We start from the raw sequence: 25,098 nt of genomic DNA, 5'->3' as shown, positions 1-25,098 counted from the left end.
ATGACATTTACACCTCAACTTTACAATAAGAGAGCTGAGCTTGAAAGAAAAAGCCTTATCAAGGTAATAGTACCATTCAATAAATCAGTTGCTTTTCTTTTTTAAGTATATAGTCTGTAAGCAAAAGACTGATCTAAAGCAGAATGCACCAAAGTTTTCTGCCTGGGCAGTAAATGTTTTGCCACCAAGTTTACAAAGAAACAAAGCAGCAAAGCTAAGAACCATCTAGGAAGCTTTTGTTGGCAGGTAGATTAATTTTATTTTATATAGTTGACCTAAAACAGGAAATTGGAAATGGTTGGGTTTTTGTTGTTTGGTTGTTTTTTGTTTTATTAGGCAAACTCAGGCTGGGGGAGGAGATCTAGAGAAGACCTGAAAAGCTCACTTATGCATTCTTAAACAGGGCTTTCTGGCTAGCTAGAGTTAACAATAATGTTTAACATCTCTGTTTGCTCAGATTCATCTTTCAGAAACTAGAATTTGGAGCATACCAGAAATCTTGCATATTTAAATACAGATTACAATAGTTAAATGTTGCATTTTCTTCCTTCCAGTGTTGATTATTTCCATACCACTGGTCTATTTCTGGCTCTCCCATCTCTTCAGTTACCCCTCTTTAACCTTTTGGTTCCCATATGCCCCCATCTTGACACCTTTTCTCGCTGGAATGTACAGAGGGGAAAAAACAAATCATTCAATCTTCATCTGCTCATTTTTTTCTTTTACAGATTCAATACCCACTTTTCTTCATATGTTTAGAATATGCTCCATTTTACTACGATCATTCTATTTCATAACAATTGCCATGAACAATCACCTGTGTTTAAAAGAAATATCACCCCCTGCCCCCATTCTATAGATGCAGTATTTGCTTGTAATCAAAATAATTCAATGAGAGTTTGGAAACAATGAAGAAAGTTAGTAATTTTAAGAATTAAAGATTCATTCGATTATTGCAATTCCAGCAGATTGCTGTAAGCAATAAATAGCCTTCAGAGGGATGCCATTTACCAGGACAGCTGGGAGGACAAAAATAGATGTAACTAACCTACTCACATTGTATGTAAAACAGTCCTAACATGGAAAACGAGAGTAAGACAGCGTGTGTCAGCAGAGCTTTCTACTTCCACATAAAGAGCAAATACAAATTTCTTTGAAAACACATTTTATAAAACACGTCACTTTAGTGCACTAATCCATTTACACCATATTACCTACAAAAAAGTTAGAACTTCAACTGTTTTTTTTAAAAAAATGCGTAACATCTTACTTTGTGCCACTGCATCCTGAAGAAAGCATCATACTAACTCTTGATACTTTGCAACATTAAAAGAAAAAAAATAATTTCATTGAACAATTACTGAACTACAAACCCAGTGATTTTCCAAACTAGAATTTTTACAGAGTAATTAAAACATCCCAAATAGCCCATGCTGACAGCTCTTCACTTGAAATTAATCAAAGTTTAACAATTCAGCAAAAGTTTCAAAACAAAAATAGATACAATACCTGGAGAAGATCACTGAGGTCAAGTAACATGTCTGTGAAGAAGTCAAGGAATACACACTCTTGTTGACTGTGACAGCATTTCTAAGTGTCATGAGCAACCCAAACAAGGAAGAAACAAACCCAGGTTAAACTGCAGCATAAACCAAATGCAGATGAGGTGCGTGGATGCAGTGCTTCTGCTAAGAGCCAGCACCCAGCTAACAGGTCAGCTGCCCAAAAAATCCTGCCTGCACTTGCTGAAGTTCTTGCACAAGCTGCCTGTGTAATGTGATGGTCTGAAAGAAAAGCCAATACCTTGTGTGACTTACAAATACTCACCATATATCGTAGCCTAGGAAGAAAACAGTAACAATGATATTAGTAATGAGATAAATACTTTCCCACTTCAGGTGTATAAAGATCATCCATCTCCTTTGCTAGCTCAAGAATCAGGGATCCCATTGCACTGAAAAACAGTTGGAAGAGCAAACTAGGAAAATGGCAATGCATTTTTTTTTTTTTTTTGCCTTCATCTAGCATGACTTGCCAAAGATTTAGGAACAGAAAGCCACTTTGGCTACTCGTTCTTCTGACTAGGGCAATCAGCTGTTATCTTTGAATCATTGAATCATTAAGGTTGGAAAAAAAAACAACTTCAAGATCATCTGGTCCAACCACTGAGTTCACTGTAATCCTATATTGTTACAACTAAAAGACCAGGTCACCATTTACTATACCTTATGAGCACATTTGAGACTTACAACAGACCAAAACCAAGCCAAAACCACAAGTTACCACCGGATTTTACTGAAAGTAAGCACATTTAGAAATGCATTGTCTTAATAACACCTAAAACCAAACCCAAACAAACATTAAGCTTAAAGTGCAAAGGTAGCCCTGTCGCTGATAGCAAAGCAACAATCACAGGCTCAATCCATCGGCCACTCCTTTACCAGTCAGAAAGGAGTTCCGGTATTGCCATTAAAAGCAGTGTCAAAGTAAAACACATGAGAGACAGAGGAAGGCAAAGGAAACACGTATGCAGAGGTATATGCAAATTTTTGTATGTAACAATGTGTGAAGAAATTGAGTATTAAGAAATAGAGGGACATCAGTCTAGTTTAGTACACCACTATAATACAAATATTAGCGTATGTTGTTTTTAAGGTATTGTTGGAGGACAAACTTCTCCTAAGTATCAGCCATGGAAGAAGACTAATTCAGCTAATAGAGTCAGTTTATGCATACACATTTGTCTCACTAAAAATATTTATCCTTGAGCATTTCTATCCTTAGTTTGCATTTAAAATTATAGGAACTTAGCATTCCAAATTCGCTACAAAATTCCATACATTATGTTAATAATATTTGGTGAAAGTTGTCAGCATTAAAAAACACACAGTAGGTCTGTTTGGATAATTTATTAGGTAAGACCTCACCAAGTCTCTGAAAAAATCCCAAATTTATTATAAATAACGTTATGCAAGATATCAAAGTAATCTTAAATTTTAAGACAGTATGGGAATTGCTAACTAAACCAATCTGTAAGAAATGGAGCTTAGAAATCTACGCAGAGCAATACGGAATTCAGTGCAGCTTTTTGGTCAAAGTGGTGAGAAAAAAGAAACCGAATGAGTTTAGTAATGAATCTGCCAAGCAACCACAGCTCTTGACAGCTCCTCAAACAGATCTAGAAAGACATCACCAATTTTATGCTTGAGAAATACTCTAGACCTAAAAACATTCTTGGCTCGTTACTGACTTGAAGTGTCTGGTTGTAATATGCCCACTTGGAGATACTTTCACCACTGAGATAACTGAAAGTTATTACTTCTATTTGATAGACTTCATCACTATTTAGGGGGGAAAATAAACAAATACATAAAGAAACCAGAAAAAAAGCAGCTTACGGGTTCCTGAAACACCAAAGTGGGCAGACATGTTGCCCTTGAGGCTGCCTACTGCCACTGCAGATAGAGAATCACTGCCAGAGGCTAATGCAGATCTCAGGTGAAAGAGAAAGCTACATTTCTAACCTAGGCATTTCTATTAGAGTTATGAACTGTGTGCAGCAAAGTCATCTTCATCCTCCTCAAACTGCTAAAAACACTTTGGTGGAAGAGCTAAACTTAATAACACACTACAAGTGCCCAGATTTTATTACTGTAAGAAAAATCAAATCCTCCTTTTTGTCTAAGTAAGAAGAAACAGAGAACGTGCATGCAGCTGTAGGGACAACAGATGAGAGCTAAGAAGTTGGGAAATTCACTTGCAGGGTTCAGGCAACTCTGAAACAATTTGGAGCTACACTACAGATGCTTTAGCATGCAGTTGCTTTGCTCCATAGAGAAGTTAGTTCAAGTGTCCACTGAAACTGTAAAAGCAAAGGTCACCGTAAAAATGTGGCATTTCTGGATTTCATTTAAGGTAGCCTCCAGCAATCCCTCTCAATGATTCGATGTGTATGCAGTTGCTACTGCGAAGCAAAAGCGAAGGGGAAACTTGAGTCATGCAGTAGCAACGGGTTGGCCTTTACTATGAATATTGTGAGCACAATTATCAGCAGGAAGTAGTTGTAAAAACAGGCTGTTGTTTTTAAACTCCTTTTCAGAGCTGGAACAGTTCAGGAGAACACACAACAGCTGAAAGCAGCAGATAATACTTAATATGTATTCAAAAATTATACAACCCTAAGATAAATGTTTTCTTTGAAGCCGAAAGAAAACAATGATAATTTTACATATGGAGCCTGCTAGCACACAGGAAAGTTCTCAAAGGGACAGAAAGCTACCGATATTGCAGATACACACATGCAAAATGACAGAATATAAACACAAGGGGGGCAAGGTTATAAATGCACCCAATTTTATTTTATTTTTTAAAAGTTTTAATGGTTTCAGCTGCTTTTCTTTTGCTATTTTTAGCTAATTTCACCAAGGTATGCAACTGATTGTCCATCACATGGAAACTTTAAAATCAAAACGAGAGGAGTCTAAAGGCTTAACTTCAAAAGATTTAATTCAAGGGAATCCTTTGACCAACATGATGCAAGAGGTCAGTCTGAGTGGTCACAGCACTCCCTTTCTGCCTTTATAATCTGGTAATCTGGGGATAATGTGAGAGCACAATGAATCACAGCAATAATGATCTCATTCTCAGCACCAGAGGAAACAAAAGTTCATGATGAAATGAATACTACCGGAAACCTAAAACCCCAAATACCAAAACAAGAATGCATTTGTCCTTTAGACAGGCCCACATTTTATGTATTCCAGCAATTCTGAAGTACTTATATGGAGAAAAATCCCCTAGGTTTTGGGTATCATTAAGCAGGAGGCAAAACTGCCATTTGACAAAGTCATGTACAGAAATGCAGGAATAACTGTGCCCCTCCTAAAAACGTCTTGGTTTTAATGTTTGACAAAGTCTACAGTAATCAGGAAACCCTCAAACAATTTTGTGGGGTTTTACTGTGTCAATTTTAGTGTGTCAAGGATCTTGCACTACTTGCCCTGTCATGCTTGGGAGATACAGGCACGTATGCACAGCATGGAGAAGGCAGAGTCTGGGTTTGGTTGGTGGGGCTTTGTGTTTTGCATTCTCTTTTGGGGTTTATCTGGGGGTCATGGTGTTTATTTTATTTTTAAAGTTTTCTTAAGTTACCCTCTAAACTTATTATTATTATTATTTTTTTTTTTTTTTTTTACAAGCGTACTACAAAATGTGTCACAGCCCATAAAGTTTAATGCCAAGGAATCATGACTGCAAGCTACTCAGCAGAAATGTGACGTCCCTAAATCCTGTGCTGTCCACTGATGAAGCTCCACCTTCTTTGTTTGAAGCTAAAATGCTTTCTGCTTCTAACAAAAAACTCCTCACAGATCCACTAGGTATATAAAATAATTAAATTTGAATTCTCTCTGTATTCAACAAGAACATTTCAGCTGGCAGCAAACAACCAAACAAAAAAGGCAAAGTTTAATAAGAAAGGTGACTGGAAAGCAAACAAGAAGTTCTGAATGTTAATTTTTCCCCCTTCAAATTCTAAACAAAACTAATTATTTACAGTTTTGAATACACTATGTAAGAGACATGAACTTCCCAGCAGCACTTACAATAACAAACATATGCAGATAAGATAAAAGTGGGTGGACAAAGAAGTACAGTGATATCAGGGAAAAAAAAATTAGTGACTGCATTTGCCTGGCCCTGAACCTAATTTTCCATCACCCTTTCCATCAACATCCTTGTCCTTCCATATTTTCATACAGCTAGCCATGTCTGATTATGACTTATCGCAATTACATGTCTGCTGCTTTACAAACTTTCGCCATTTTAATTAGCAATTAATTAAAACTGACCGACAGCACTAATTGTTTTAAGTAAACATTTCTCTTCCTAACTTCGTTGAACTAACAGGATTAGAAAATAATAACAAAAGCCAATTCTTTTGTAGAAAACTCATTTCTCATAACTCTAATAACGCTTTGCCTTGAGGCCGAAATCCTATGGAGCCAGTTTCTGAAGTTTCCTAAGCTTGCAATTCTGTCTGTGCAAAGAACAAGACTGCACAGCACAGTCTGCACTTCAGTATAAAGACAGCACTTAAAAACATTCCTAATGCCATTTTCATAAAAAGCCATCTTTATTTATGTGCAGATCAATGCATGAGAAAAAAAAAAAAGGACTAGATTTTGGTCTGTATGGGTTCTTCCTTTTATTCTTCTTTTCACATAACTGCAGGTCTGCATACCATAAAACTATATCCTAAAATCCCTAGTTGTTAAGGACAAAAAGCGCTGCCGGACTCCTTCCCCAGGTCAATCAGTGTTTCTCCCATAGCTGCTCCCTTTTAGTGCGTGGAACACCTTTATGTTAATAGTTACAACAAAGTCAGCGGTGGTAATTCAGTGCTGCACAGCCACCTAGGCAGATCTATTAAAAAGGAGACAGACATTTTGGGCTGCATTCAGCCTGCCCGATTTTAGCAGTAAGTGAAATGGGGAGAAAAGTAGCTTTCTGGCTCACCTAGGATCTGAATTAGCCTCTGACACCAATTCTCTTTCTCCTCCTCTATCCCCAGCGATTGCAGACAAAATCTAGGGCAACTGGGCTGCTGACTTCGGCGCCACCACCAGTGAGACGGGATGAATCCACCGCCTGCAAGCTACATTAAACTTCCAGCTCCCTGATGCACGTACAGTTCAGCCTTTACAAAATTAATGCTGTAGCTTTTCTTAATAATTGTCTTCAGACACATCCCCCTTTACAGTACCGTTTTCAAAAGCATGCCAGGCTAGCTGAATATTCAGTGAGCGTTCAGCACTTTTCCAAATGCTTCCCTTAGAGAATAGTCTTCAAAGAGCTCCAGCTCGGCTCTAGTCCTAGTGTTACTGACTTCAAGTAGGTAACCTGCTTTGTGTGATATTACAAAGTATTTACATAGTCGCATGTAAATTTATTCACAGTGCAACACAACCAAAAAAGTAAAAAAAAAAAAAAAAAAAAAAAAAAAAAAGATTATCCTAAAATGTTTGTTAACTCTCAATTATTCAGGACATTAGACGGATAAACTACACAAGGAATATGTGAACTCTGGCACTGAGAGATAATCTAGTTAGTACACTTTAGGAAAAGAAAATTAAGGCATAGTCTGAAAGTGTAAATGTTAATTTTAAAGGTTTTAGAGACAAGTTGATCTATAACCTGGGTGATGTGATGATGTACAAACAGTTGGCTACCATTAAAAAACAAAAAGTCTCCCAAGAAGAAAGAGACCCCTTCCCCTGAACAAGCACCGGTGAGGTTGGTAGGAGAAGCAGGTTAAAAGAAGAGTGGAGCTGGCGGACAAGAACAGGAGAGTGGCACCAGGAAAGGAGTAGAGCTGAGGCTGCAGGAGAAAAAGAAATAGTAAATAGGAAAAATCACTGCAGAAAACATCGTGAGTCTGAAGAAAGTTCAAGCACATAAGCAGGTATGAAGCTGCACAGTCCAAAAACCCTGCACAGAATGGCCATTTAGTAATAGAAGGACATAAAAAAGCAGCTGGGAAGGAGGACAATAGTAACGATTTAGGTAAAAGTAAAGCAGTTTAGTCTTCTCTTTCCCCTGTATCCAGAGTCTATAAAGGTTATGACTTGTACCAACATTGAAAGAAATTTCACAAAATGTAAGATTTGGAAGAATTACTCTGAGCTGACAATCAGGTATTCAGCACAGCACGTGGCAGGTAAGCTTGCAGCTGGCAGAGAGAAAAGTGGAAGAAAGGAGCAGAGAAAATCATTCCCTGCCCAGCAGTGGCAAAGGAAAACCAGAGCTGCCGTGAGCCTTTACACTCTGCTGTTCAGAAAAGTCCAAATGGAAGTGTTTGGAAAGATTTGGGGGAGGCGGAGGGGATAAAAGATAAGGCTATGGTTTGTCTGGCACTTGACACCACCACAAACAAAGAGAATAATCTCAGCCTTGCTCCAACTGGCTTGATTGTTACTTGTCACCACCCCTTTCCCTGGACTGCTGTTTGTGCAGCAATAGGGCACACCAGCCGAGGGAACTGTCTGATACAAATACACTCCCCTACTTTTTTTTTTTTTGGGCCTGTTTTCAACTGGATTAACTCCCCCCCAGTTCACACATAACTGCACAAACACCTGGGCTGATACAGGGCAGGGGACGGACTGGGGGAGGAACACCCAGCCAAGGGCAGAGCTCGATGATTTCTTTCTGAAGCCGCGCCAGCTCACCCTGGCTCAAAGCATTCATCCCAACTGCAGCCCCAGCCAATCTCCCCGTCACCCGGCCCACCTTCTCCAATTTCTCTTTCAAGTAATGCTGTTTGCAGAGTCCTCCCCGGCTGGCTCCAAAACACAACGCCCCACCTTATCTGAAAGAGAAACCTTAAAACAAATAAGGAGCAGAAGTCTGCAGAATAACTGCTTTATAGTATATCACGATTTTGTGAAGCTGGCTAACACCTTTGTTTTAGGCACATACACAATTCCCGTGCCAAAATTCATCGTAGTATTGCTCTGGTGTACACATGGTAACGCCCAGCTCTACCTTTAGAAATGTACCATTGCCCTGCTCTGTTAAACTAGAACAAAACCAAATTGTATCGGTGCAGAATGTTTTACATTTTCCATGCTAGAAGCCAAGCGTTACATCTTTCCTTTCATGCCCACGCTGCGTCTAATGCACTGGTATTAACTGCTCCTGGGAGAATTAGCTCAACAGAATTTTGCAGGGATGGGAGCGCGGCAGCTGCTGTACAACTGCGCTGGGACACAGCGGAGTTTGCCCAGAATCTCAAACACTGCTCTCCTGCCACTATCAATGAACTTGATTTATCCGTGCACATGCATTATCCAATATCTCACACGTAAAACACCGCCACTCAGCAGGAAGTTTCTGACGCTGGAGGCTTTATTTTAAAAAATAAGAGCACGGCTTTAAACAGAAATTAATTGCATCCTTGCCATTCTGAGGCTGCTGACTCCTTAATGGCCTTTGCTAGAAAGTCCAGCAGTTGGTTGTGTTCAGGTTCCCCTTGTAAAAGGTCTTTAATAGGATCACATCAACCTGTATCACGTAACACAGTGATGGAATAAAGCTGTCCCAAGCCCTTCTGTAGCAGTTGCAGGTGGGCACATGCCTGCAGGAGCCCCTTTCAATCACCAAAAGTGCACCAAAGGGTGCCCTTGGATTCAGAAAGCAGGTAGGAGAGGCACACGTGTCCCACAGCAGGGTATTCCTGTTGGCCAGCAACCCCCACTCTTGGCAGGTGAGGAGGCTCTGCACTCCCAGTTACCCAAATCCACAGAGATCTGGTGGGAAACAGCGATCGTGGTGGCTTTGTGCACGTGGCCAGCTCCCTGCTAGGGCATGGACGTGGCAACACTTCCACAAACACCACCAAACTTAATTAGTGCTCAAAGCACGTCTGATTAAAGGCACTGCTCCAATCACCCACCTGCCTTTGGAACACATCTTAAAAACAACACGGAGCTGTAAGCTCGGTGTTCAGCGCTAGTTTATCAGCCTCGCTTGGAAGTCAGTACAACGTGCCACTTTTACGCTGGCTGAACTCCACAAAGCGCTCTGGTTTAGTCACCTTTCAATAAAACAAATCAAAAACATGGAGCTCAACTGATGCATTGTATCAATGGGTTGGGGAAGTCTCAACCCATGCTTTCACTTTAAGAAATGCCTACACTAAACATAAAAAAAATCCTACATCAGACCATTAGCCGTAGGAGAAACCTACATAAGTAGTAACAGCACAGAGGTGTACACAATTTGCTATCTCATTAAGAATTTATGTTTTCTAAATCAGACTTGCATTGCAGTTCATAAATAACAGCTTATCCCAAATGAGTTACTAAAAAAAGCATTTTGCCAAATAAAGCTTAAGGCATTTTGCACAGGTTATGCTTCAGACTACTGCTGTAAGAGTATCTGAGGGACATTTATTTGGAAGTGTGTGGGCAGAAAACTCGTGTTACTTCCTCAGACAGCTCGCCAGGTATCTTGGGATGCAGCAGCAAACACTGGCAAGAGAGTTAGCGTGTTTGAATTGACCAACCTGTGACAAGACATGATATGCAACCTTGTCTTCACTTCTACTTCCCAGCAATGCACAAAGGAGAGATTACCGCTAGCTGTCACGGTCAGGGTGAGAAGATATCTTCACTTCCTGCGAGCCGAGGCTCAAGAAGAAAAAGATGAAGGAGGAGGGGGAAAAAAAACAACCACCACCAACAACTTAATAGTTTTCCTAACTTAAAATTGATATTTTATAGTTTTAAAGTACCTTTCAGGGTAAGGGACAAGCGATACATCACGCTTTGAAATGGATACAGTTCTCAGCATGACACATTCCCCTTCAAGGACATAAAACACCAGATTTTAAATTTAAAGCAAATTTATGTCTTGAAAAGTTGTCCCCAAAACAAGATTAAATTTGGTCCTTGAGCAAGTATAACACTGCAGGTGGAGGGAGGAGTTCCCATATCAGGGCAGAAAGACAACATATCTGAGATTTTAAGGTAGCTAACTTTTCAGAGAGTTCAATTACTACAGTAAATCTTCATGATGATCTATTCAGCTGGGAAAATACAGTCACAGGCATTTGATACACTTTCCACTTTATCTATATGAAAGGCTGGGAAAATAGAAGTTTCTCCTTTGGAATCAGTTTTCCCCAAGAAAATGAAAGGCATAGCCCAGAGGGACGCTGGGCTGTGGTTCAGGACACTGGGTTTCTGTTTCCAGTGCTCCCAATGCACTGCAAAACACATTTTATCCTTCTATCTTATGGTTTTTATATCTAAAAAAAAATAATAAAAAATAGTTCTCCCTTCCTTTAAGATAAAATGCTTAAATCTTCTTAATTATCTTACTATTATAATAAACATTTTCACTCTGGGGCTCCCAAGTATCTCCAAAGGGTCAGAGAAAAGAAGCTGTCAACTGTATTTTTGGTGTAATGTACCATTAGTTAGCTTTATGGTCAATCATTATTTTTCAGACCATCTCCTTGCCCTTGAGAGACCCAGGCTATACCCTGCCTTAATGCAGTGCTTTAATATAACTGGTGGGTTATGCAAATTTGCCCACCTGTCCAAAACATGCAACGAGGGCTTAAGAGCTAAATTACATACTGAGTTCCTTATGATGAAAATAGATGCAATGCATATTGGATATTCACCCCCAAGTATGCCAGTTCTAATTTCCACAGATCTGTTATCCAAAACACATCGCTAAGGAGCTCTTGTATTAACCCTGCCGCATCCCTTTATTCAGTTTAAAATTTGAGTTTTGCACCAATTTACTAAAATCACTTTGAACATACACGTACCAAGTGTTTTAAAAAGGTAAAGCAAGAGTCAACTCCTTGTTATTGGGTTACTCATGTTTATGAAGGGATCCTTAAGGAGCAAAAGGAAAACACTTTCCTGGGGTGAGGCATGGGGTGGGGAGAGCGGGGCTGGAAGTGGCCAGAATACACATACAAATGTCCTACTGAAAATTCAAATCCTCAGTAAGCAGTCTGCTGCAATTCTCTACTTGTCATGGATATTGCAGTTCTGTTGACATTACTGTCAATATTTACTTCGCTTAAACAGGAACTCCCACAGCATCTCAGTACAATGCTGCACAGAACCAGTTAGCGAACACACTGAAGGTAATTTACTTGCAAATGCCATTTCTCACATTCTTAAAAGTTAACAACCTTCATTAGATGGTTTTAATCAAGATGGAAAACGAGGAATATTTTATTCAAGTGTCATTTTAACTTTTATCCCTGTATTATCTTCTGAATGCCGTAGCAATGGCAAGCACTTATCTCATGTCTCCCTTACAGCACAGAGGCTGCTCTTTCATTATCAGTTTTAAGAAGCTGTAAACTTATCTCAGCTGCTGGAATTCTTCGCCAGAAAAAAAAAAAAAAAAAAAAAAATCAGTAGTGATGTACATATCATCTGCCTCTGGGAAAATAAAAACTGCCAGCGATATGCTGGGAAAGATCTCTTTAGACTCCTTTCACACAGTCTTGCAGCATTTTTATTGTAACCAAGCAGTGTAATTTCAAATAACATTCTGCAGCACGCTGGCTGCAAGCGCCTAAAATACATCTCTGCTCCGAACAACAACTGAGAGTGCTATTGTGGGTCCCGTGTTTACAGCTGCTTGCTGATTTTGTCATATTTGCAGAGCTTTCAAGAAAAATGATAACTTCTTTCCCCCTACTGCCAAGACGTACAAATTCAGCGCAGACTTCTGATAAGCTCAGCACAACAGCACCAGTGAGCCTTCAGAACCTGCTCTTTGTCACAATTTTAGCTAAAAATATGGTTGGAAAGGTATATTCCAGGGTCTTCATGAAATCACAAAAAGGAACAGTGTGCAGGGACAGGACTCTGATGTTTGGGAGGCAGCGTGCTGCTGGGTGCCCAAGGGACATGTGTCTGCACCATGGTACTGCCCTGCTGAGCAAGACACTTGGCTTCACCTCTGTGCCTCCCTTGCTCTGATATTGGGAGATGAGGATTGTAATGCCGACCTCCTCCACTTAGCACTGCAAATTTTACCCCTCAGCTAGGAGGGAGCAAACTGGAGTTACAGCCCTGCTGCCAGAGCTGCTTATGTATTGGGTCATCACAATCTTACATAATAAATACATTAAAAAAAACAAACAGAGGAACAACCTGAGAGAAAAGTATGCACCCTCTCAGCCAAAAAGCCTGACCATTCACCTAGAAAAGCTTCCTCTTTGCTCTCCTCCTCGCCCCACAGCTGTGGTGCTTGGGCTTGCACAGCACCCACAGCTTCAGAAGGAGAAGGGCCATGGCCAGGGCCCGACCGCTCCCTCAGCCTTGACGCCCCTCAGGGAGTGAACCCCGGCCTGCTGCTGCTCTGGGAGGGCCTTCAGGCACCAGCCCCAAAAATCAGCAAGCACCTGCCCCTGTGTTGCCCACCAGAAGAGAGATGAGATGGTCTCTGTGCAGGACTGGCCAAAAAACAGAACGACTGAGGAGGGCAGTGCGGAGGCGCCACAGGCGCGGTGTTACCAACCCATGAAGTTCAGGTGGCAACCTGGCTGATGGCATGGGGGACATGAAGACATGGCCTGCCACAGTGCTCAAAGCCAAACTGCTGAGAAATTACGATTGAGATCTGTGAGGTAAGCACAGAATTGGCTGGGCTGCCAGGCTCCAAGGGCTGTGACAAGTGGTACAAAGCCCAGCTTGCAGACAGTTACTCCAGGCACCCCTCGGGGCCAAGCTGTCTTCACTCAGAAGGAGACGCCAAGGCAGAAGGCACCGCAGGCAGGTCTGCAATGCCATCATGCTGGGGAAGCAGTCAGTGCACCAGGAGGGAGGTCATTATAAAAGCCAAGTTCAGAGGAACCTTTGCGACTTGGAGAACAGGGCTGGCAGGCACTGCATCTGCCTTTGAATTTAAGAAGTCTTCTGCCTGAGGCATTACAACCCCTTGCTACAGTGCAGGTGGGGACTGACCGGCTCTGAACAGCTCACAGAAAAGGATATAGAGGTCCCCATGGACAAGGGGAGCAGGAGTAAGCAGCACACTCTTCCATCAAGAAAGACCAAGCACTGTCTTTACCTCACGATGGTGTGCAGAGAAGACTGAGCCAGATTCTTCTTGGACACGGTGACAGAACAAAAGGCAACTGATGCAAGTTGCAGCAAGGCAAAATCTGATTAGATACTAGGAAGAAAAATATTTACCATGAAGCGAGCAAAACACTGAAATACATAGTCCAGAGAGAGTAGGATATGTCCGTCATTAGAGACGACCAAAACTCAGCTTGAGTAGGGCTTCAGTGATCTAATGAGGATGTGAGTGGAGAATTGGAGCAGATGATCTCCAGAGGCCCCCTCCAATCTAAATTATTCTGTGATCCTACAGAGAGCACAGGCATTGTCTCTTCTGCATTTTCTAAGTTTCAAATACATTGCCTATGTAAGCATTTCCCTGTATGCATCCCACCGTCTCTGTCTGCTAGGAAACTGATGGAAAAATCTCTATTTTCTCTTCCCTTCCACCCTAGAGCCCTCCGAATACGTTGGTGGGAGGGATTCTTGTGAACAAATACTTTTTTCAAGCAATATTTTTTACAGCTTCTGTTTTTGACACTGTCCTCTGCTTCTGGATGCTGCAACTCCTCAGCCAACATTCTTGGCTCTTGATCGTGCTCCCAACTTTTCCAGTTGCAACAGTAGGAAAGTGACTTGCTTACAGCTCCACTGGGAGGGCTGCCAACATTATCAGCAAAAAAACAAGGACTGGAGCACCCTTGTTTCATCACTGAATGACTTCAAGAAACAGCTGAAACGATGAAGCCATCAGTTCCAGGACTGGGGAATGAACAGAGTAGCAACTAATGCTTGAGGTTTTTTCTTTGCCACAGCAGAAGTCTAGATTCTAGGTGGAAGATAACAAGTAGAGATGGATAAATATAATACTGAAAGCATACAAAAGTATTTTTCAGCTGAGAAAAGTGTTATCTGAATATGCACTGGAAGTAATTATTGGCAATGAACTGGGTCCTCCAGATGCAGTAAGAATGCAGTGATTTGGGAGTCCCTAAGAAACAGCAGCACAGATGTAGTCCATCTGTTGCATTCCCTAGAAGACTAATCCTTTAAGGACCAGAAATTGTCATATAGAAAAGAAAATTTAACTTAGATCCTGCAGAAGGTAATGGCACTCACATGGGAAACCCAAACTTTCAACTCCAGATAAGTACAGAATAGGATGTTCTCCAGTGTCAGGTACCAACTGAGACCCAGCAGCTGAAAACTCCATATGTTTCTTCAAAAAACTTCCTCGGTAATAACTTACAATTATTTTATGACTTTTCCCTCAGCTCCCTGAAGATGAAGGATGGCCCACTGGTAATTTCAACAGCACATTTCAAATGGAAATATTCTCAGTGCAGACTGCCCAGCCTTTTTGCCCAACAGGAAAAGTCACAGAAAAGAGCATCTACAGCCTCACAATCTTTGGAGCTGAACAGGCAGAACTTCATTACTCCGAAGGCATGGCTTCATTAGGGAGAAAATAAATAAACTGTTCTTAATGCAAGTTAGCTAAAAGGGGACAAAATCCTTGCAAAGTAAGGGCACAGTGGTAATTTCTCACAAACCAGCGCGTTCAGGCAACGTCTCAAATTTTCTGCAGTCTAACCTGAACCATCAGCTCTTTGTTTGTCCCACAATAGGGCCACACAGTACAGTACCTGAAGTGACAATAACAACGTTGTTTCCTCTTGGAAACTGCAAGGCCAAAAGGCTCTCTACAAGCACAATAAAAAGTTAAAAGGACCAATTACAGAATGAAAAAAAAAAACACCACCACAATGGCAGAACACATAAAGGTGAGAAAATCTCCTGACAATAAGACAGAGGCAATTTCTGGAGTGGTTTGTTTTTGTTTTTTTTGTTTGTTTGTTTGTTTTTTTTTTTAATATATTGTAATATATTTGTGTATTTCAGTCAGTACATGTCACATTGCTGAATATGCCTTTTTAATGCCTTATTTTCTCACCATATTCTTTTTTCAGCTTATATACTTAAAAGGTTTTCCCCTCTTTCAAAACTTGCTTTTCATCATTAGTAATTTGTATGCGGTATGAGAAATTATATTATAGATACATTTACCGTTCCTCCCTGCTTATCAATACAAAGAGAATTTGAAGAGCACTGATTTCTACTGTCTAGGAATAAAATCTTATTTTTGGCAGACAAGATGCTCCACCATTGAAGAAACAGTTATATATCTCCATTTAAAAACACAGATTAGCAAATCTCATAGCACTTTACCAACACATGCAGTCAAAACATTACTGATACTACTGTGTTTCTCCCAAACTGGAAGGATGTTGAAAACTTAAATGATTCACTTACAGCTGATCTAAAGACGAGAGCTCTGCAATTTATGTTTTATTGTCAAATGTTTAAAGGATCAAGTCTAAATAAAATACACAATACACTAGCTTCAAAGCACACATTATCTTCAACATCTTATTTCCAATTAGCAAGTCAAAATAAAGAAGGCATGGGGAACATTTGGCTTCAAATGCAGAGCTTGGAAGAAATCAAGATTTTGGATGTTTGGGTCTCATTTAAGACTCCCATTTTCCCCAAACTACTGAAACTGAATAATATGGAAAAATTCTCTTTCTCAAGGGGGAATATAGCAGCTATACCACCATGTGACTGGGTATTACATCATTCAGTCTTACAACAATACTGAGCCAATCTGGCAGTTAAATTTAGAAGATATTCTCTTTCTCCTTTGAGGAAGGACACGGACTTGCCATAAAGGCAGGCTAATAATGAGAAGGTTAGGAAAGGCTCAGCTCACAGTTATACTTGCCATATTACAAAATGCTAGAAATCCTTGATTGCATTTCCAGTATGAAGCTTGCGTATGAAGATTACAGCATGCAAACAAAATCCTAGTGACAAACATCTGAAGAAATAAGAGAGCTCTTGAAGAGTTTTTGTTTGTTTGTTTTACTATTTTTTAAAAGGCTTATACTTTATTAGGATCTAAGAAATCATTCTCAGGACTACTTCCAAGATAGAAGGAAAGACCAGTATGAAAATGACTTGTACTTTTCCAAAACAAATTCAAAAGGTGACACTGTTTCTCTGATACACCTTTAATTTATTCTTAAAACATTAAGAAGTGCAAGACAAAAAAAAAAAAGTGTAAGACTTAAGAGGATGATGAAAGCAGAAACAGTTTTAGAAGACCTCAAGTTAAAGCAGTATTTGCAGACAGCAAGCATATTAGCGCTTATAGCTTTCAATTCCGTGGATTTTATTTACCCTATTTTGTATTACCTATCTTAATTAAACTATTTAAGAATATGAATTTGCCTGCTAAGGCATCATTCTTACTGCATTAAAATGCAAATATACAGTCTTCAAAATGATTTTAATGGAAGAGAGCATTTAATTTTCTAATTGATTTCCAAAGTATTAAAATGCAGAAATCATTAGTGATGGCTACAATCAGGAATATTTTTCAGCGAACGCATCAAAAGCATTAACAGTAATTGATCGTGTTTGCTACCAGGATTTATTTAGACAAAGCATCAGGTAACATTTTTTTTTTTTTTCTCCTTTCAAAAAAGGGGAAGGTGGGGGTGCAGAGAAGGAAGAGGAAGCTTCTTCTTCACATCCCTCACCACATCCAGCATATCCTCTGACAAAAGCAATAACGTGCTATACAATGACCGGCCACACCACACCGCTTTGTATTTAGCTAGTGTTTGCAACATATTAACTCCCATCAGGGCAAAACGCTCCCCATTTATAATGCTGCTTTTGCTGACATCAGCAGCAGAATTCAGATGCAGGGAGAAACTTCTGAATTAAGCAGAGCCAACCCAGTCATTTCCTCTTTTAAACAAGCTTTAAGAGATTGTTAAATATTTATTTTCACAACCATGCAAGGACTGCTGAAGGTCAAAGACATCAGAGGTGGGATCCCCTTCCTTATCGCCCCTCCTTTGTATTTGTTTCACTTGAAGGAGGCCCCTCTGCCATCACATTTCTCTCCCCTCATCCATCACCCCCTCTATCCACCCAGAACTCGCCCTGCCTTCCCTCACCTCATTAGCTCCTGGGGCTCTGCCACCGTGTTTCAAAGCCTCACCCCCACTCTGTGCTGCTGGTATCTGAGGGCTGCAGTCCCCAGCATTTGTACCCCACTACTGCCAATGCCTCCACAGCTTTCCTGTTCTTGTTTCTTTCCTCGTTTTACCTCCACCACGGGAATGTCTCATCAGTTCAGAAACCCCAAACTGGAAGCCACTTACTAAGAGGGCAGACTATGCAATGAATTTAAGCAGACTGTTATTGCACGCATAAAAAATCTGGCCCAGGTTCTTCTGCTGTAAGTATTTCTGTGCTACACAAGGCCCGACGCAGTGACAGAGCACGGGGCTGCCAAACAATAAGCATTTGTTCTACCTGCCCATAACACGACTCAAACCCACAGCAACAAAGGCTTCGGTGGGCCTAATCCAGAAGTTTTCAGAGCAAAGCTTGTTCCTTCCTTCCCAAGAGGGACAATGACTGCTGGCTGTGTCCCAGCACGGACAGGTATGATGGGCAAGGGCAAAGTACCTGCAAAAAATTAAAACAATCTAGGTGCAACAGCTCTACTGCGAGCAAAAGCTCTGTTTTTAGCAGTCACATCCATCAGTGTGCTTGGAGAAAGAACTGCCTAGAGACAGACTTGAAACACTCTGCTCTGTAAAGCAGAGAGAAAAAAAAAGGACTTCTGCAGTCAAATTTCAGAAGAGGATTATTTTGACCTTTACTGCTCAAAATTTCACTTGAATGGGAAAAACAGAAATAGCAAAACTATCAAAAACTGCCTAATCTGTAATCTTTATAGGCCATCTTGTGACCCTGTCCCCCCCCTCTGTCTCTGCAGACACTTTGTTTAACGCTGCATTATGGAAAAGTTGACAATTTGAGCCACCTGCTGGGTGCCAGCATCCTGAGGGGAAAAAGTTGGTCACTCTTCCACACAGAAGCTGTGAGAATTTTGACACCGCATTTGATGAGAGCAGGACCAGGTGTCCCCCGCACCCGCCAGCCCCAGAGGTCAAACAACTTTTCTATCCTGCGTTAGTAGCAAGTTCATAAAAGAGCAGATTTTCAGAGTGTGCAGTTCTTAAACAAAACGTTAGCCTCAATACACACAGACATGCAAAATTACAGTCCTCCTGCTTCTTCTGGATGATATATTTAGAAATCCTATTAGCTGGAGAGATCAACATTCTTATCTGAATTTCCAGGATGCTGTAACATGCGAAATTAGAGCAGCTCTCTTAAGTGGGTCAATTATCACTACTGCACTTACAGCAGCTTTTCCCCTCCCTCCCTGCAGCATCCATAACGGGCATTAAGCAGGAGAATTGAAACAGCAAGATGGTGAGTTGACACACTCCACAATGTAAGGCTCCCTTCCCTTCTTACATTCCCAAAATCTTAAAGGAACAAAGAAAATCACTCAAGTACTGAATCTCCACTTTAAAATCATGGTGTCCCTCTGGGAAGCTTCAATAATTTTCAGAGGCAGGACACCCTGGGGGATAACGCTGTTTGCCAGTCACACTCCTTATTTTCCTGCCACTTGGTATGACTCAGAAGTGAAGTTTTTGGCTTTTTTTTTTTTTTTTTTTTTTTGTCCCTGAGGGACAAGAGGAGAAGCTGAGGGCCACTCAGCTTCTGTTCCTCTGGGGCAGAGCCATTCCACCAGTCTGAAAGGCTTCAGGACATTTTCTTCTTGAGCTAATTCTCATTGAAAGACACTGCAAACCACCAGATACACGTGGAACAAAACTGTGCATTAAATGCAAGTAGCCAGCAACATTTTAGATACTACAAAGATGTTCACAGGGGACTGACAGGAACGGCAGAAGGCCTAAGGGAAACACAGGCTCTTCTGCCTGGCAAGATACCTTTGAGTGAGGCAGCTCCGACTGTCCCAACAAGTCCAGCAGCGCAGGGCAGCACCAGGAGCAGCCCCTGCAGTGTGGGGATGAGAATGGAGCTGGCTCACCTGGAAGATGGAGGACTGGCCCCAGATGCCTGCAGGTGGACAATGCTTTTCAAACAAGCACCCATATGCAATAGCTAGAGCAGTGGCCACAGATTTTCCTCCCAAAACAGAGTTAATCTCTCAATAGCATTTTGTATGGGTTCAGATTCATGACAAAAGCAGAGAGAGAACAAGCCTGCATACTACATCAAATGAGCACATGGAAAGGAAAATGTGTCCATCCTTGCCATCAATGGGAAACATAAAACATCCTCTCAGAAGCGTACTTGCATCTCTCTCTATGGCAAAAAAAAAAAAAAAAAAAGTGTGAGGCAGTATTGTCAAGTGAAAAAATATGATTTCCCTTCAATACACGGAAAAGGAGACTGGATATGCTGGCTTCAGGTCATGAGTCCTGCTGTTGAAATCCAGCAGTCCCAACCCTGGCTGGAGGAAAGGGTTGGAAATGCTGGAGAACTAGAGGAGAAAACAGAGAAACAGGTGCTGTTTAGAAACAGCACCTCTTCAATTTAGCTGAAACTAAATTTCTGTTGCTATACCGGCCTTCTTCATTATAACTCTAGCACTTTCACCTATGGTATCAAAAAGGAATCACACAAGCCACATACTACAAAATATATGAGCTCTTTGGAAACAGATGCAACTAATATGGGACAACAAGAGCTGCACTGTATTTAACGTGACAAGTTTTCATTAACAGGGTGAGACTCTCCCAATTAAAATCCAGCCACAAAAAAAGCTTGCCAATTTTAAAACTTCATTCTGAAGTGCAGTGGACAAGGCTATTCTAAGACTAAGTCCTAGCACCTTTCTAGGAAGTAAGACCACAGCATCTTTTACCACAAAAATAGTCTAGTGAAATGAAGCCATTTGCTTTGGTACATATTACATGCATTTTTAACTATACAATTTAAAATCAGTTTTTAATATCTTATGCCTTTGTCAAATTCAACACTTGGGCAAACCACATTTTGACCGCAATCATATTTAATGAAGAAATCAGTGACTAAAAAGACTGTCCATAAGCAAAGAGAAATAGAAACTATTTTTATTAACTTACCTAACTAGAGCTCTGAAATTTTGTTGATTAAAGAAAATCTCATTTCAAAAGTTAACTTTTTAATTGGGAACATTAGGGCCTGCTGGCTTCCTGGAAGCTTAGCAGAGGTCAACAGATTGCTGGAGATCTAATTTTTCATTTCTAATAAAGAAGGAAGTCTTGCCCTTTTCCTTGCTAAGATGGACCTTGAAGTGTTAGCAGGGGAACAAAGATGTATCCATCAAAGGCTCTCATGGTGAGGCTGCACAAAGCCTCCCATGACAGTATGGAAGCCAACAGAACCTGACACTGCTCTAAAGGAAATTAGCTGAACACCTCTTGCAAAATCCAAAAAGGAAGAAAGGTTCAGTGGCTACTGCCTAATCCAGGAGAAAAGAAACCAATTCCTTGCTCCATCTCAGATTTTCTGGGTAACTTTGAATGTGTCACTTAGCTTCTGTTCTGCACCTGGAAAATGAAGATAAATACTCTCAACTTCCCTTACTGTGACATGAAAATAAACACATTAAACCGGGAGGCATTCAAATAGCTTGGCAATAGAGTGCAAGTACTGCAGACAAATAGGAAATAACAAAGTACTGCCCCATTCAGTGAAGAGATGCCCAGGTTTTTTTCCCAAACCCTTGCCTGCTGGCATCCTGCATTGCCTCTGTGATCCTTCCTCAAACAAAAGGGTGGCTCGGGGGCAGAGGAAGCAGGGGAGGAAAAGTGCCTGACACTTTCTAACCCAGCACAAGTTTACACACAAGAAACCAAGGCACCAAACTTTCTCCTGTCAGCCTTAAACTCCCAACGCTTACATTTAAGAGGTGTTTTTCTTGAATGTTTGGCAGAAAGGCTCTCCATGAACAATCCAGAGAAAAGGTCTCATTTGGCTACCCTGCACTGACCATGGGAGGAGCCCACATCTTTCCTCTGACTACAAAACACCACTGAAGCCACCTGAATAACATGGACATCAAGCTGAGAAGGCTGCCCAGGGGGAAAAACCTGCCCTGAACTTACCTCTGCAGGCAAACACTGGGATATTTACACAAGATAGCTGGTGAGGGAACTTTGTGAGGACTCCTCATGTGGAAAAGGTTTTATTTACTAAGGTCTAGTATGACAGGATTTGGTTTACAGCTAAGGGTGCATTTTCCAAAGAGCATCAAAGGGGAAAAAAAAGGGGAAAAAAAGGTGGTGATGGAGATAAAAGGTATCTACCATGCAAAATGTTACTCATAAAAAGCCCAGGTGGCAGCATTGGAAAATATTACAAACAGAACTGTGGACAGTCGTACAGTTTTTATCGCAGTTGCATACAGTAAAAAGGATCACAAACAAAATGAAATGTGCCTCGATTTAAACAAACCGATATCCCACCTGGAAAGCCCTAGCCAGCCTCCCATTGTTTCTGGGTGACCCCGGGGCAGCCGCAGCCTGTGGCCCGGCCCGAAGCCACTCCAAGCGCGGCTTGGCGCTTCCCAACTTCTCCCTCCGGGAACAGCAGGACCAGCGAAAGAGCCCTTTGTTTCCATTCAAACATATGTAGGGGTGGAAAAGCTGTTCAAAACATTAAAGAGAAACAACTGAGGACTGTTACTATTCCAAGAAACAAATTACCAGCCCTAGCCGGCAGTGCCCTGAGCGCTCGCAGTGCCAGCTGAAGTCAGATGTCGCTGGAAGTGCTCAGAGCTGCTCAGCCCCGGCAGACCCGATGGTTTAAAACCAGCAACCCCTCCATACAGGTTTTTATTTTTTTTCTTTTTCTCTGACACTGATTACACAGACACGTTTTACAAAGAGAATAATAAATTAAAGCTTTGAGAGGTAGCTCGCCCAAAGGATGAAACCCCTCCCAAATCCAGCTAATGGCTAGCGAGCCGTCTTCCTTTGGAGCATTACCACTGACAAGTAACATAAACAAGGTAAAGGAAAAGCCGTGTCAAAGTTACTGCACTGTGGGTTTGTGTCAAATAAGCTAAAAGCCATCAACTGATGTAAAATGAACTCGGATCTCAGATGAAGTGTTAATCTTTCCAAAGAACTGTAAATAAAAGCTGTACTTGTAATCATTTTTGAAACTGAAAAAAATAGTTCTATAACTTAAAGAAAACAAACTGTTATTTGTATTACATGAGTATTTTGCATTTTGCTATTAATTCAACAACACATAAGAAACAAGGAGAACTTAATGTTTTTCTGTTTCAGACTGAGGTTATTCAGGCATAATTCCGACTGCACCAGCAGACTTGGCTAGAGTTTTCCTCACATTTTCACAGAGGCTGGCTGGCAACATGTACATTATGAAAAAAAGAATAAGCAGATATCCACATAAGATTAATACATTCCATTCCCTCAAACTGAGTTCAATGCAGACAATTAAATCCTGTTCTCCCTCTCCAAATGCTTCCCACTCCTTTGGTCCTGGCACTGGTGAGTGCACGCCACCATTTCTCATCACTTCAGCCCCTGGCTATATTTGAGTATAACTCCCCAGGACACATACATATTTTGCTCCTTCTGCCATCACATATATTTATTTTAAATGCATTGTCTTCCATTTCAAAGGCTAATCTGTTCCCATCAAATCTCTCTTGCCTCTATGACTCCAGTCACTCCACTCACGCAGGCCACCCAAAACCATGGCATTATCTTTAAGCCCCAAAAATGCTGCTCTTTGCATCTTCTTCCATGTTATCTCTTTCCTCTAAAATATGTTCAAAGTCTTTAACTTCCTTTTCTAAACTTCTCCCAAATAATTTCTTCATAAGAGTTCTACATCCAACACAATGACAATGAACATTTTAAAGTCTGTAAATCTTCTTAGCAGTGTTATATAAACCTAAAAGTGTTACAAATACTGTATATATTTTGTACATCACATTTCTTCTCTTTACGTGCTATCCTCTACTGATTTCTCCACAAGACCAAAACCAACTGCAGGCTTATTACCCTGAACATGCATCTTTGTTCTTGCTAAAGCATCTCACCACTTTGCCATTCTCTATACCTGCTCTTGGTCTTTCTTGCTGTGGGAGCAAGTCTGCCTCCTATAGCACATCTGTATATTGACAGATCTAGGCTGGAAACAAATATAACACACTGATAATGATCATCATAATTAATCTGTGGAGATGCGAATGTATTTTAGTTTCAAAGGCCAGCAATATGTACCTGTCTCTCCCAGGTTTTCAAACTTCTAATGAAAGGGTAAGAAACCAGAAAAGCAATATATGATTCAATGTTCAGAATCTGTAATCTGGGATTTGTTTTTGCACTACACTGGCCTTGAAACACTTTAAAACAAAATCGAGAAAAACAAACCGGCAGAACACAGGCAGAACCTGAACTCACTCTCCCAAAGGATCACAGTTACATACTTAATATCAACAACAAAATGAAGTTTGATTTCAAAAAAAAATCAGCACTAAAAGAACTGAGCCATAGAGTCACGCACTATCACATCTTGATTCCCAGGTCACACAGTAACCAAGCAGGTAAAGATGGAGTTTTGGGGGATATTAATATAAAAATACAGAGCCTATATTTGTAGTCTTATTCATAACATACTTCTACCGTTTTATATGCAAGATTACATAGGAAATGACCTATTTTTAACAAAAAAGGTGGAAAAATTAATTTAGGTATTTTTTAAGTGTTGACCAGACCAGTATGTCTTGCACATTACTGAGATAGAAGCTGAAATATTTAAAAAAAAAAAAAAAGTATATGTCAAACAAAAACAGAATTATTGTTTGTTTGTTAGAAGAGTTAGACATACTTGTTGCACAGATAGCTGCTGCATTACAATGTACCTACTTGCCTATTACAGCTTAGTGTTCCAAATACTTTTATCACTGCCAATTAGGAAAAATGGATTTGTATATTATGGTTAGGCTATGATTTAGTAATATCAGATAATGATTATAAATATAAAAATGTGACATGGGCATAAAAAAGTGGCAATGCTTCTAGCTGAACACTGTCTTTACAGTAACGGAGTTATACCATTCAAAAGTTTGCACAAGATACATTAGAAAAGATTAGTGTAATAGGCAAGCCTTATTTTAAATTCCATTATTCCTGCAAAAATGTTTGTTTTTTTAACATATAAACATGATGACTACAACATTATCAGAAAACACAAGTTTTAAGATAAAGATAGATCTCAAAAGTAAAAATAACTCAGATCCTAAAAGGAAAAATAAGCTGTTCAACTGCTAAAAGAAATATAGAATGAAAACAAGCAATCTAGAAAAAACATCAAATAGAATACTGATGATATGCACAAACTGCTTTAAAGCAGAAAAGGACAGCTAAAATAATACAGAAGTAATTGCCTGTATTCTCTTGGGTTCATGATACTAAACTCCAAATTGCAGTTACTGCAACACAATATAAAAAACATATATAAAGCAAATAAATTTGAATACCCATCAGTATTTAAGTTTATA

The 25,098-nt window shown here is 40.4% G+C and overlaps 1 protein-coding gene across 2 annotated transcripts in view; it reads right to left on the bottom strand.

The window, feature by feature from the left end:
* The window catches only part of BRF1 (BRF1 general transcription factor IIIB subunit), a gene marked incomplete at its 5' end in the record, with an annotated part of 165,170 nt that overhangs the window by 96,993 nt on the left and 43,079 nt on the right, over window positions 1-25,098 (bottom strand). For both annotated transcript variants that reach the window (XM_082760963.1, XM_082760964.1), the window contains one exon: window positions 1,510-1,541. In XM_082760963.1, coding sequence (XP_082617089.1) covers window positions 1,510-1,541 — 32 coding nt within the window. The remainder of the gene's footprint in view (window positions 1-1,509; window positions 1,542-25,098) is intronic.

This window comes from Aythya marila, assembly GCF_965140915.1.
Source record: "Aythya marila genome assembly, chromosome: 5".
Taxonomy (NCBI): domain Eukaryota; kingdom Metazoa; phylum Chordata; class Aves; order Anseriformes; family Anatidae; genus Aythya; species Aythya marila.
This window is presented reverse-complemented; position numbering and strand designations above follow the sequence as displayed.